Source organism: Struthio camelus, chromosome 3, assembly GCF_040807025.1.
Source record: "Struthio camelus isolate bStrCam1 chromosome 3, bStrCam1.hap1, whole genome shotgun sequence".
Lineage (NCBI taxonomy): Eukaryota > Metazoa > Chordata > Aves > Struthioniformes > Struthionidae > Struthio > Struthio camelus.
This window is the reverse complement of record NC_090944.1, coordinates 21,434,125-21,447,968: the sequence shown is the minus strand read 5'-3', so window position 1 is coordinate 21,447,968 and position 13,844 is coordinate 21,434,125. Positions and strand designations below refer to the sequence as shown.

Here is a 13,844-nt window from a genome sequence, read left to right as displayed (position 1 = left end):
TACTACACAGTTATGTAAACATGAAATTAAAATAAATGTTTATGTTAAAATAATGTTTGTTACACCTAATCTCAGTCTAATCTGAGCGGTCAAATCACACCCCCTCTTTTTAGCACAAAATAAAAGTGATTCTATTTTAAAAAAAAAAGTGAAGAAAAAGAGTTAGAGATGCCACTAGAGAGTGATTAAAAGTAAAAGTTCAAGGACAAAACCACCAGTTCACCGACACAAGGTCTGCTTGTAGCTTCAACTTTAAGTCTAAACATCTCATTTAAATTTCCTTCTCTCTCTCTCTAAAGTTTAAGACCTTAGTCTAACAGTAAAGTAGTTCACTGAAAGCATTTTTTATTATAATATTCTCCAAAACCAAGAATGCCACTTAATTCTCATTAAAGTAGCATGTGTTTTAATCTGATGTACACAAGTGTTTTAATTCTTTCAAACTATTTCTTGAAACAAACCGAGTCTTTTCATTGACTGGTTTTCGGTTTCTCCTCCACACAGCTGCAATAACTCTTTAAGTTTATACATAGTTTTTTCAGCTTCTCTAAAGATGACAATTCTCCCTTTCATTTAAACCTGAGCTAAAAGACAAGGCTGTATGGAATTTTCTTTATGATTTCACAGATAGAATCAATCACTTCAGAACTAGTAAGAGGAAGCTGTCCGAGAATTATACTGATAACAAATATTTCTGAAGCTTCTCATTTCAGTATTGAAGTTTACTTCAAAAAATGCAAAAGTGAAGAGTAGAGAGTCTGGATTTAAGGCTTTTCACAATTCTCCTTTGGTAAGGAGAGAAAAAGTCAGTAATAAAGAGATTCATAATCGTTAAATTATTGGCTGTTTAAGTGTTAAACTGCATGTAAGATCAATCCAAAAAAAAAAAAAAGTAATCTTTATAGTCCTTCTAAGGAGATGAACGCATATTATTCATTTTTTAATGCTAGTTGTTATTACAAGCCATTTACAGACTAACATTTACATCTCTGAAAACCTAGACAGCTTCAGGCTAGAAAAGGCCATGTTTCCTTTTATGTATAAAGGCAATAATTACACTTAAATTCTTTACGTTCCTAATCATAACCAAGATGGACTGAAAGGCTTCCAAAATAGAGAGAAAGTAAATAACAAACTCATTCGGTTTACATAGACACCACAACATAAAACAAAGTGCAGTATATGAAGACAAAGCTGCTCTCTTGATTCTAGGCAAAATTAAACAGTAGATTGCCAAACATGGAGACCAATAAGGCAATTAAGCTTTTTTTTTTTTTTTTTTTTAATTAATATCCATTAATGCATGCTTACCAAGCTTCAGGCAATAAGAAAGCATATTCATGCGGTGAAGTAGTCTCTGGAAAATTGGAGAGAATTGCTTGTCTGTGTGGAAGCAAAGTCGACCCATGGAAAGTGAACAAGATTTCCAATGCTCTGACATTGCTTTCCTAAAAGGTAAAACAATAAAACACTGTAGAACTAGCCCTGATTTGACTTGAATCTCAGCAATTAATATGTTTGAGTCATACAATAAAACTTTAAATATAAAGAACATTTTATAATTAAAAATTATCTCTGGGTCACTGCATGCATTTATTTATAATCAAACCAATATATCCTCCTCTTAAACTCCCACTGAGATTCAACCCAAAGAATTTTATAGTTTAACATGATAAATATTAATACCCGAGCATAAGTTCTTGCTGAAAGTACAATATTCTGATTTCTGAACTTCTTGAAGAATTCACTATCATAGTTCTGCTCAGCTGCATGAGGCCCTCCAAGGATTTCCTTAAAAAGAATTAAGATTGCATTTTTTCATACTTTGGTAGATCTTTTAATTAGTAAAAAAAAAAAAAAAAAAAAAAAATTCTTTATGGTAGGATGACTAAACATGAGCTCTATCTAGAAACGCATAGTTTTTCCTATTTACTTCAATTTGAAAACCAGATGCATTTTTTGACCGATAAGCTAAGACCATTTTCTGACTTATTTTAGTTAGCATTTAGACAACATCAGATACAATGGGGTGTGTCAAAATCATAGCTTAAAAAGTGCCAGCTGCAAAATTAAAATGAAAACTAAGCAAAACACATTTTCTACACTGAAAAAAGTTTCACTTCTGTAAACTCATGGAAGGAACAGGAGTTTCACTAGAGAAATTTGAATATAACTTGCTAATTAGACTGACACAGAAAGGTTCAGAGCAACATAGTGATCCACGTCTGATGTTAAATGACTTATTTCCAATACTCAAAAATATTCAACTGCTCAAGATGTATTAGTTTTCCTCTCTCACTATATCATGATTTAACATCATAGACACTTGTAAATGCCAACGGCTTTTAATCTATATACTTTAGACATACACTTTAAAATGGATATGACTGTTCCTGAAATAGGGAAATTACTGCCCCTGTTTGGCCTGCAAAACATAAAAGTGTTCAAAACAGGCTTCCTGGTAGACCCAGCTCTGCCTTTCAACACTAGAAGTTAGTTATTTGTAACAGTGAAGCAGAGGAAGCATAGTAGCTAGAACAGAAAACAGCTTACATTTCTCAAGTGAGACACGGGTATACTTCAAGAAGACTATAAGCATTACTACTACAGTATACAATAAAAAAAAAAAAATCTGATGATGCAACAAAAAAGCCATAGGAATACCTACAGAACTGAAAACAAAAAGAACCTTAGCCAGTCATCAAGTTTCCTCACCTCATAGGTTTCAAGGCGATCGAGATAAGTCAGCAGTTTCAGCCTGCTACGGCAGAGTTCTTTTTGTTCCAGTGTTAGCCTGTTTTCAAAACAGGAATTGTAATATTTGCGATTGCTACTGCACATAATATGCACATGAAGACAACAGTTATACATTTTAATGACTGCATGCACTGGAACATATCAAAAATTAAGTAAACTGAGAACTTCCACACTGTTCAACGTCAATTGATGGTGTAAATGATTTTCCAATCAGAATTAACATACATGAGAGCAATTAAGTTCTTGCAATTATGTAGTTAAAATCCTACAAATCTGAATAGAATGTGGCCTGACATTTCATTTACTTTGAGAAGTTTACTGATAAAAGCAGTTCTTGACGCTTCCTGGCCTCTTTTTCCTTTCTAGTCTCTGCTTCTTCGTCTGGTGACAAAAATTCTTCATAGGGGATTTCAATGTCCACCTCCCCCGGTAAGATAAATCTGGATGAAGAAGACAAAGAAATCAATGCTGGTACCAAAAAGTTATGCGAAGAACTAATTATTCAATAAAATACATTAACACTGCTTTCAGTCTTCACTAAAAATCTAAACTAACTTTAACTGAAAATGAATGTCTTCTGTTTTCTTCCTCTCACCACTCCAAAAAACAGAAACTCGTTATAACAATTAAAACCTGTTTTGCTAAGAGCAGCTCCAGAAGAGGCGGCAGATAAATAGATTCTCACAAAATTATGACTTCAGAAGTTCTGCGATGAGGATAAAGGACATCCAGAGAAGAGGAAAGATGCAGTACAAAGTAAAAAAAGGTAAAATGGGAATAGGTCCATTGTGGATGTTTAGATTAGTCTGACTCAAAGTGTTACATTTCTTTCTTTGTCCTGCAAAGCCTCTTAAGATTTTCATTAATAGCTGATAAACTTCAAATTATTAAAAAACACTTGATACAACATTCTTTAAAAAGAAAATAAAGCAAAACATCTCTTCACAAACCTGCCACCATCTTCGCCTTTTCCTATGGCCACAAGAGCCTCCAAGTCTGTGCCCTTCAAGCCATACTGAAGCAACTCCTTAGCAGCATCCACGTTGTCTGGAACCCTTTCCAAGCACTCATGCAGAACCCATGCTCGCTTCTTAATTTTACTCTGTCCAAGAACAAGAAAGCCATATGCACAATACCACACGCTTCAACACACAGCAATGCAGCCAGAGATGTTAATGTTTTCTAGCATCTCTCTTCTACTTAAAAAGTCAAATTAATCTGATGATGGGCAATGTGAACAACAAAAGAGGTAAGGAAAATACTTCACAAATGCTGAAGTCTGCATCTCAGTTTATCCGTACACGGACTTCATTCTATTTAGTTGATGCAACAGAGCTAAGTCTCTTTTCAGAGCTCTGCTAATGATTATGTTGACTAGCAAAGAGAAGCCCAGTTCCACCACGAGAAAGATAAACTTCATCCTAAAGATAATAAATGCTCATAGAAGACAGCACACCAGTTTAAAGAGAAGTAAAGTGCTGTGTGAACAGCAAACTTTCCCCAGAGTCTGTAAGGCAGAAAACGGCACAGAAATGCCAAATGATTTAACAGAACTTTCACAATCAGAACAGAATCTATTACTTCCTTTTTATTTCCTAATTAGTATCATTCCTCTCTATGATGTTTTGGGGCTAAAGATAAAATTATCTTAGATCCAGTGTACCTCCACAGTAGCACTCATTTTCAACATCAGCCTCCCTACGTGCCTATACTATTCTGTGGCAGAAAGAACACACCAAGGTCACAAAATATTATTGGCCTTATCTGTTGATCTTCAGTTCAGATTACATAACATATGGAGAACAGTTACTTGCAAAATCTTATTTTGACCTTCAACTAATACCTAACTTAAAAAAAATAAAAACAAAAAAAACCCACCACACACACCAAGATCAGATGCTATTTCTCTTGATCTCTTGGAAGACTTTACACCATAGCATGACTAGGCTGTGCATCTTTGACAATGCTTGTGCATGCTAGGTTTCTTTCTTCCAAGACAGAAAGACAGAAAATTCCACCATTGTATTCTACTAGAAAACTCCAGTTTATAGGCAATAGTTTAATATAGAGTTTGGTTTTCAAATCTTCCCATAAAGTTATGGATACCAACTTCACCTTGCCATATAATTTTCTAAAATATTTAGAAGTCATTTAAATGCATTATATTTCCAGTTATTATTATTATTCATTTACTGTGCAAGAGTCTGCTGCTGCAGATGGGAGAGATTACACTAGAAAAAGAATGTTGCTATTAGCCAAAATTAGAACATACAACAAAGGAAAGATTGTCATTAACTTCTACGGTCTCTGGATCAGGCCTTCAGTTAGTATAACAGGATCACTCTCTTCCACAGTACATGAAGCAGAATTCACAGGACAGCTCTCCAAATTGCCACCAATATATGTTACGTGAATTAGAATACAATTCAGAATTCAATTTCCGTGAAGATAAAGTAGCTGTTCTGATAAGAAAGACTAAAAATCAAAAATTGCACACACCAAGTAGTCCTGAATTGAAGCAATGTTAACAGCTGATTTCCTCCACTGTCTTTGATACACAAGATCAGAATCAAGGCCGTACGTTTGAGCTAAAGATAGAGCTTCCCCATATTCTTCACTATCAATCTAGAAAGCAAACACAAAAATGAATGTCATTTGATTTCTGCATGAACTAACAATAATAAACTAACAAACTGATTTCATTCAATATATTTGCCAGGCCTGCCACTGTTGTTAAATACTCACGTAAGTCCACTTCCAGTTCCGGCCTACTCGGTCATGAATAGCGTTTCCTCAACGACCTGCAACCATCATCTCATTTGAATTATTATAACAACACTGTTTTTAACCAATGATGTCTCAGATTAGGCAAACAACACACTGTCAACTATAAGACCCTTAGAAACAGGGACCTAAAACCTTCTGTTAATACAGTAAGAATAATTAAAGAACAGCAGCTCTTTCTAAATAAATCTTATTATCAGAGACACAACTGTAACCCTATACTCACCTTTCTCTGGTAAAGCTCCTCTGGGGTTGTAGATCTCAAACTGACAAGGCGGAAATTCTTTGTAATTGTGCGTGGACGTTTTCGTGGAGGAGCAAATCGTTCCATTTCTGTCACAAAGTATAGGCCTTGTTTTAGGTAGCTAAAGTACCTGGCCTTAGCAGAAGTTTCCTCATCTGAGTCAGAATCGTCATCTCCTTCATCTTCATCACCAGGCCTGCTCTCCAAGCGTAATCTCTTTGGAACCAGTTTTATCTCACACTACACAGAGAACAGTAGAATATGAGGGTGTCATCTAGTACATCTCACCTCATTTGAGACACTAACCTTCCAGCACTTCAGTCTTCATAAACAACAACCTTCCTTCCCTTCCCCTTTAAAGTCTTTGTTTTTTGGCTTGCTTAACCCTGACTGAATCTGCCTTCTCCTAGACTGAAGGCTTCATCCCTTATCTACTGAAGCAAAGGGAAAGGCTTCCTATAGTAACCCACTATTAGACTACAGGTCCTACACCACCCCGAACAGGACAGAACAATGGAGACTTTTAATCTTAGTACACTGTTACATAGTTTATTACAATGATTTCAACTCTTAGCTAACTGAAGCCAATTAATCTGTTCAAGGTAAGTGTAATCTCAGATTGTTCTTCCTTAGGCTGTAATATGTTAATCATTGGCTAAATACAATTTCCAGACTAATAAAGCTTCCTTTAAAAAATAAATAAATAAATAAATAAATAAATAAAAACCCAACACATACACCCAACAGACAACAAACAAAGAAAACACCACACACACCACACACATCCCAAAAACCCCAAATAAACTCCCTTAAAACCTCCTCAATGCCCCTGAACCCCCCAAACCCCTCCCCCCCCAAAAAACAACAAAAAAACCCATACATGCAAGCTTAGAGATGTATTTAGATTGAGATATTCTGATAAATATTTTAAACTTTTAAGATCTATTTCAGTGCAAGATTAAGGAAAGAGTCCTTTTCTCAGTTTCAAATAAAATCTCCGGTTAATACTACTGCTGAAAAGATTCTAAGAAGGCACAGAACATAAAGGTCAACACACACACACACACACACCAGGGGAAAAAATAAAAATAAAAAAAAAAAAGATCTTACAGGGCTTGACCTTACTTTAAATTTGCTCATTATTTCTCTTAAATATATTCCCTCTGTAAGAGGAATCTGTTTCAAAATGGGAGAGGGATGCCTGTGGTATTCTTCAAATGCACTAACATACGAAGAAATCAAAACTGACTCTTCTGTCTACACAAACTGTTTCTTGCAGCAAGATTCCTCTCATCCAAACTTAGCCTTCTAGAGGTCGCACATCTGATCTCTGCTAGTGATTTAGCAATTAAGTTTTTGTAAAAACATGTAAATTGCAGCAAGTGCAGAATTTCCCTGCAGAATGTATCTTCTGAGAGAATAAATCTTCTGAGAGATACAGGAATAGAATCACTATTCCTATTTTAAAAACCCTCAGCATCATCTATACAAATATTACATTTCTATTGTATTCCAGAAAGGTATTTGCTTACGTGCATTCCTCACCTCCAGGCTTAGAAATCCTCCATCGTGAGCGGAAGTGACCTGAGGAGAAGTCTCAAACCATTCACATGGCTTTCCCAGCAGGTTTCTTAATGACTTGACTGATGACACAGTCAATGCACCAGAGCAGCGAGCTAGGATCACAGAATTTTCTGCCCACCAGTTTATATCTATCAACGGGTAATAGGATTCTTTATCTAAAAAAAAAAAAAACCCCAAAACCACAAAAAACACTGTTATTTGGAAAAAGAATGCAGAGTAAATTGATTTCCTTGCACAAAACCATGACAAAACTTTAGATATTCAATAAAGATCTGTTTAAATACTTTCTATGCCAGCCTTGAGCAGATCTCCTTGGCAAAGGACACATTACTGACATAAATCAGAAGAGGCTGCATTGCTTTTCAAGATAAGCGACAATTAAAGACAAGGCTCCTGAAAGAGCCTACAAGAAGGTTATTAAGAAAATTAAAGCGCAAAAAAATAAAAAAAGAAAATGGAAACTATGTTATTTCTAAGATCATTTTGATTATGTTAGCTGGATATTGTGGCAAAAAGTTCGCCACAACAAAGTTCACTGCACCTGCTCAATACACTGATCTCCCACCTCCTTGTTGAAAATCACTTTTTCCCAAACATCACTGGGAAATAGATCAGTTTATCACTTTTCTGCCACTTCAGTGCTTAGCCAGCAGACTAAGCATGAAGGTCAGGTACGCTAACCCAAAAACAGAATCAAGAAAAACGGTACAAAGTAACAGAGATCTTTTAATAATATAGGCACATACAAGCCCTAGGAAATGGATCATGGAACAGCTATTGATTTCTGCACTCTTGAAAGTGCCATGCAAAAATGAGGCGATAAACAGTTGTACACAACAGCCTGAATTTGGGGAACAAAGTACAGAGAACTTGCTTGACAAGGCAAATAAGGGTGGAAGGAGCAAAGGCCCTTTGTTTCAGAGTATGTAAGTAATCTCTTCAAATGTTGTTAACTTCCAAGATTTATCAGACATTCATGGTCAGAAAGGATAAATTTCAGTTTAGATTTAAGATTGGACTCCAAAAATGTTATCTACTACATCACGATGTAATTGCTTTCGATACAAGATGAGATTCTTGCTGAATGTTCAGTATACTATGGAGTCACAATTTCATGATTAATAATAAATGAATTAAGTCCTGTATTAGCAGAAATATCCTCTTATTTATGGTCATGGCTTCAGAACAAGATCCTACAAGAGGGTCTTAAACATCCTGTATTGTGACACTCATTTAGTCATGCTATAAATTCAAATCATACATACAGTTTCAACAACTATCCTAATTAAGATGTAGGTAACCATTTCAGATCTTTGTGTAAATACTTTTAACTACGCAAGTTTTTAAAATAATGATCTGACTGCATCACATACCTTTTATTTTCTTTCTTTTCTCAACAGAGAGCCTCCAGTCCGGGTTGATCTCATCATAACCTGGCTAAAAATAAAATAAAATAAAAAAGTAATTTAATAAATTTGATACACTTTCTCCATTGCTGACTCACTCATTTTTCAGAGAGAATGCTCCCACATAAATGAAGTCTTTCCTGAACAGAGAATATACACCTGCTGTAGTGAAATTGTACTTTTCCCTGAACAGTGACATTGTGGGGGGGGGCACAAAACAAACTACTGGTTTCCTAAAATACAACATCAGATGTCAAGAATATCATGACACCTGGTCTAGTCAGCATTAAATAGTAACCATACCTTAAACATTTCTGAAAAATAGAATATCCAGCATTCAGAAGCCTGTCAGGCGTTATTTTTTCACATCTCTATTTAGGACTTTAAACATGCAATAGACGAATCTCCAAAATAGTTCTTCTGCTGTTCCCTGTAATGCTTCTATGTACTAGCTGAGTACTGGGTCACAGAAATTATACTTTAGTTCTTATTATATAGCCCCTTTCAATTTTACGGCAGCAAGAAAAACAGTACTACTTAACCTCTGCATCTATCACATCCTCTCCTTTGAGCACTGGAACAGATTTTCCTTTTTCTTGGACAGATATACGTAGATGTACTGTGACACTTTACGGTGCAATGTAATATTCAGAACTAACAAAAAGCTGTTGTAATGTCTTTTTTTTTTTTTTTTAAATTATCACTTGATAACGTTAGAATACATGGACACTAAGCAAAAACAATGACACTGATCCTGCCTAACCGGCAACTCAATGGAAGTACAAGCAGATTACATAGCTCAGACAAGCCTAGATGACGCAAAAGGTGGTTTTCAGGCTTAATTTTTGAGTAGAAAGAGAGAGGGACCTACAATTAAAAGCAAACATGAGGCCACTTTAAGTTTGACAAATATGTTTGTGTGAAAATGAAGCCTAAATCACACACATTACTAGAATATGTTACATTTGGACACCAGTTTTACACATGAAATCGTTCTGGAAATAGTTAAGTACTGCAACACACCTCTGTGTCACCCTCACTAGATAAATAAAATGCTGGAAATAGGTTCAGAATGCCTATTCATTATCTTAAAAAAAAAAAAAAAATCACTGTAAACATCTTTGAGAGAAATTTGTGTTCTCATGAAAGTCTTAAGGAAGACAAATAAGGTATTATACACCACTTTTGCCAACATTGGAGCACGTGGTTGGGTTTTGTTTGTTGGTTTTTGGGGGTTTGGGGTTTTTTTTGTGTGAAGTACTTTCTTAAACAAGCCTGGACTCACATTTTATAGTCAATATGACCTAATCAGATCTGACCACCTAACTATAAGAACCAAAAAGTCAGTCAAAATTGTATTTTCTCATCAGAAATCCTGCTATTGCAATTAGATCAAGAAAATAACAGCATACCAATGTGCTTCAGGATGGCAACGTGCTGTATCTTTATAGAGTTTTAAAGACTTAAACCAATAGACAAAAATTGCAGAAAAGACGACCAAATAAGCTTTCTTGAAAGAGTTCTTTTAACTTCATTCTTGTCATAATGTCCAAAGGAAGACAACAGGCTTCATTTCATTTTCTTCCTCACTATAACAATCTGTATCTATATGCAATTTCAAGAAAAGTTTTATTGTGGGCCTTATACTACCTATTGTGCAATGCATGGCCCGCAAAGAAATTCAACATGCTGTGGGAAAAGCTAGCTGAATTTCACATGAACGCATAAAACTGAAGCACTTAAGACATTCTACAATAAAGGGAGAAAATATTTTTAGATTGGAATTCCCAAAGGAATCAATACGTTGTGCAAAGATATACCATGCAAAAGGAAACCACTGAGGACCACCAGAAACTGCAAACATTTCATGCTAACACACGAATTTATTAATCAGCATGCTCACCAAAAGCAAGTGTTTACTACTAAGCAGCAAATGTTTCCTTCTACAATATTTCTTTAATAAGAAATATGTATGTACACAGCAGAATAAGAAACATTTATGTATAATCAAGATAAGTTTTATGCTGAAAATATTGAAGCTAATTTGTATCTATGTTTAGTGACCACACATCCTGTTTGATCGGCTACTCTGCTTGGATTTTATATCACAGTTCATGCCTTGCAATTTTAGAATACAACACGCATTACTTGGATAAGTGAAAAGCTTTTCCATATCTATTATTCAATAATTAATGGAGGTCAAATCAATCAGAGAAATTCAGATAAATATTTGAAATATCCTAGGCCTTTAATTAGAATTTTCTTTAAAAACTTAATTGCCTATTGGCTCAATTTACTCCAATCGTGCAAAAGTCCATAAGTGTCTGGCCATTCCTAACTTAAGCTCCCTAACTTATTTTTGTAAATAATTCCTGTAAAAAGCATGCGACTTACTGACATCAATCTTTTGAATAAACTATTTTTAGAGTGTTATCCCACAGCAGAGAAGGAACGTTTTCCAGGAGGAAAAAGATTAACACATTAAATTTGAAGCAGAATTTGGTTTCAACCATTCAAACCAATTTATACATGTTGGCATTCACTTACACCTTAAACTAGCATTTCAGCCTACCTGTACCAGTGTTATTCATTTTTCATTGGAATGTCTCATTAAAAATAACAAATAATGAAAAAGTACCACTTGTGTTAGAATTACTTTTTCAAGTTAGAGGTATATATTCAAAAGACAGGAAGAATATTGCAAAATTAAACACAGGTCTCTTGAAAAGTTAGTAGCTGACTAGAAAGACAGAGAAGGCAGCTAAATAAAAAGCTATCTGAACTTCTCTCATTTCCTAAGGAAAGTCAAACTCCAGAGGATTAAAACATATGCTACAATGATCAAACTATCTACTTCCCTCTTACCTGGTCAATCTGGTCCCATTCTCCTTGTTGTCTGAGAGATGGAATAGACCAGATTGTCAGTTTTCCCGAGAAATGAATAGCTGCCAGAAGAGCTCCATCAGGAGAAAGATTCATCTTAAAAACTCCATCCTGCCAACCATTAAGTCAGTAAAGGAAGAAAGAAAAAAAAGTTCATTTAAATAAGTTCAACGCTCGTTTTACTCTTCCATGCACCAATTGACTTTTTTTTCAATTGTAATTTCTAACATATATAGCACATGACAATTATAAGCACATGAAGATCATACAAACAAATGTTTTTCCTAAAAATAGGAAAAACAATCTGGAAGTACTCTACCTTAATACCAGTAAAACTTTAGGAACATTAATTCCCGTATCATATTAGCATATAACAAATAAAACTTGAAAATATGCTGCAAATAGCAGCGCAGAGCTAGCTTGAGAAAAACTGCAGGCTGTTCTCAAACCAGCTGCTTAAGAAAACGTTCATCAACCACAATTCTCTACTGTCCTGCCCCCCATGCCCACCCAAGGAGCATATATACAGCATAGAACGCGGCTCTTCCTTCCCAGAAACAAACTTTTGGATGCACATTATTACAATTCAAACAGAGAAAACAATACATAGTAGAAGGATTCTTGTGAGAATGAAGAATTCATCGTTCATGACAGGACACTGAATTTAAGAAACTCTTTGGTAACGGAATGGACTAAGCAGCAATATAGCAAATATCAGATTAAGGCTACATAGAAGAAATAGTTCAACATCAACAAGTAAGCTTTAATCAGGGCTACAGAGCCTTGCATTGCTTCTCCTGGATCAAATTTTCCTTCAATTCTCGATACCTTAGAGGCAAAAAATATACTTTCTTCCCTCCTTCAAACACGTTATTTCATGAACTCAAGCAAAATTACAACTGGATCTATATACTGTTTCCATGAGACAAGAGCCTCTAAATATATGCTCACATTTTAAAGCCAGATTTAGTGCCATTAGCAAAGCATAAAAATTTCTGAACACAAAAGAAAGTGTGTTAAAAATCTAAATCCTATTTTCAGAAAGATCTTCAGGTCCTCAGGGAGTCTGATGTTCACTGAAATACAGTACAATGTAAATTACCAAAATAAAACCAATATTAAGTGGGAGGAGTGTCTAAAATCCCATTTCATTAGTGCAGTTTCCTTTTAAAATTTTCTAACTAAAGATTCATTCTATAGTAACATTAGACACAAAATTTAGGATTCAAAAGTATCCCAGTCTGCAACTAATCAATTTTTAGGCTAGTCCCTCCCTTCTTGGAAAATACTTCAGCATAACTAAACTACAGAAAAGTTACCCGAACTCTATATAATAAGAAGTTTTAACACAGCTTCTAGAACTTGCTACCAGCAAATATCAATTGAAGATGATAACATTCTCTTTGTCTTTACTGTTTCAAGTTGTCTGAAGTCCTACCCATGCTATAGAAACAATGTTGAATAAGTAATCTGCTCACTGTTCTCACGCAGCAGCAGTTAGCAACTGAGAGCACTGCTTACATCCAAGCTGAAAATATGTTTTGCTTTGGTTCGTTTTTGTTAAATCGAAAAGGAAAGAAATATAAATAAGAATTTTAAAACAAGTTATGCCATTTACTAATAATTCTTTGTGTTCTCTGAGTATGTTCTTAGGCACCCAGAGTGCACTAGTACGTTCTTCAGTTTGCATCGTTAGCTAAGGAATGGGGCATGGCTACTAATCGCAATTCTCTCTTTACAAGTCAAGTCGCACGTGCAGAGGACTAACAACAAGAGTCTTCAAGTCTTAAAAACATATACTTAAATTATAGATCCCATTCAGATCGCCACCAACGGTGTACATCACAGTTCATAACAAGGGTTAAGCATTAACTCAGTAGTCAGTAATCAGTCCTACTGCTATTAAATTTGCATATTTGAGGGTCACCAACACATTCAAATTCACATCCCGAGCATCGTTATCTATAGAAATTAAACAGTCCTTTGGCAAAACAGGCAATGCTGCCTCAGTAAACAGCTTGTTCCCTTAGGGGAACTGCAGAACAAGATATTGAAAGCCCCAGTAGGTTGGCACTTCCCATTTTAAAACTGTCATTTAAGTAAGCAAGACCATGAATCAAATCCCAAGCACAGCTAGTTCTAATAAAAAAACAACACCACCACCACCACCACCACCACACAACACT

General features: G+C 35.2%; 1 protein-coding gene across 3 annotated transcripts in view; it reads right to left on the bottom strand.

Annotated features, from left to right (window-relative positions):
* Positions 1-13,844, bottom strand: part of NBAS (NBAS subunit of NRZ tethering complex) — a 187,445-nt gene that overhangs the window by 151,253 nt on the left and 22,348 nt on the right. For all 3 annotated transcript variants that reach the window (XM_068937157.1, XM_068937158.1, XM_068937159.1), the window contains 10 exons: positions 11,641-11,769; positions 8,743-8,806; positions 7,331-7,524; positions 5,768-6,025; positions 5,257-5,382; positions 3,708-3,859; positions 3,063-3,197; positions 2,716-2,794; positions 1,687-1,791; positions 1,312-1,448 (listed from right to left, as the gene is read on the bottom strand). In XM_068937157.1, coding sequence (XP_068793258.1) covers positions 1,312-1,448; positions 1,687-1,791; positions 2,716-2,794; positions 3,063-3,197; positions 3,708-3,859; positions 5,257-5,382; positions 5,768-6,025; positions 7,331-7,524; positions 8,743-8,806; positions 11,641-11,769 — 1,379 coding nt within the window. The remainder of the gene's footprint in view (positions 1-1,311; positions 1,449-1,686; positions 1,792-2,715; positions 2,795-3,062; positions 3,198-3,707; positions 3,860-5,256; positions 5,383-5,767; positions 6,026-7,330; positions 7,525-8,742; positions 8,807-11,640; positions 11,770-13,844) is intronic.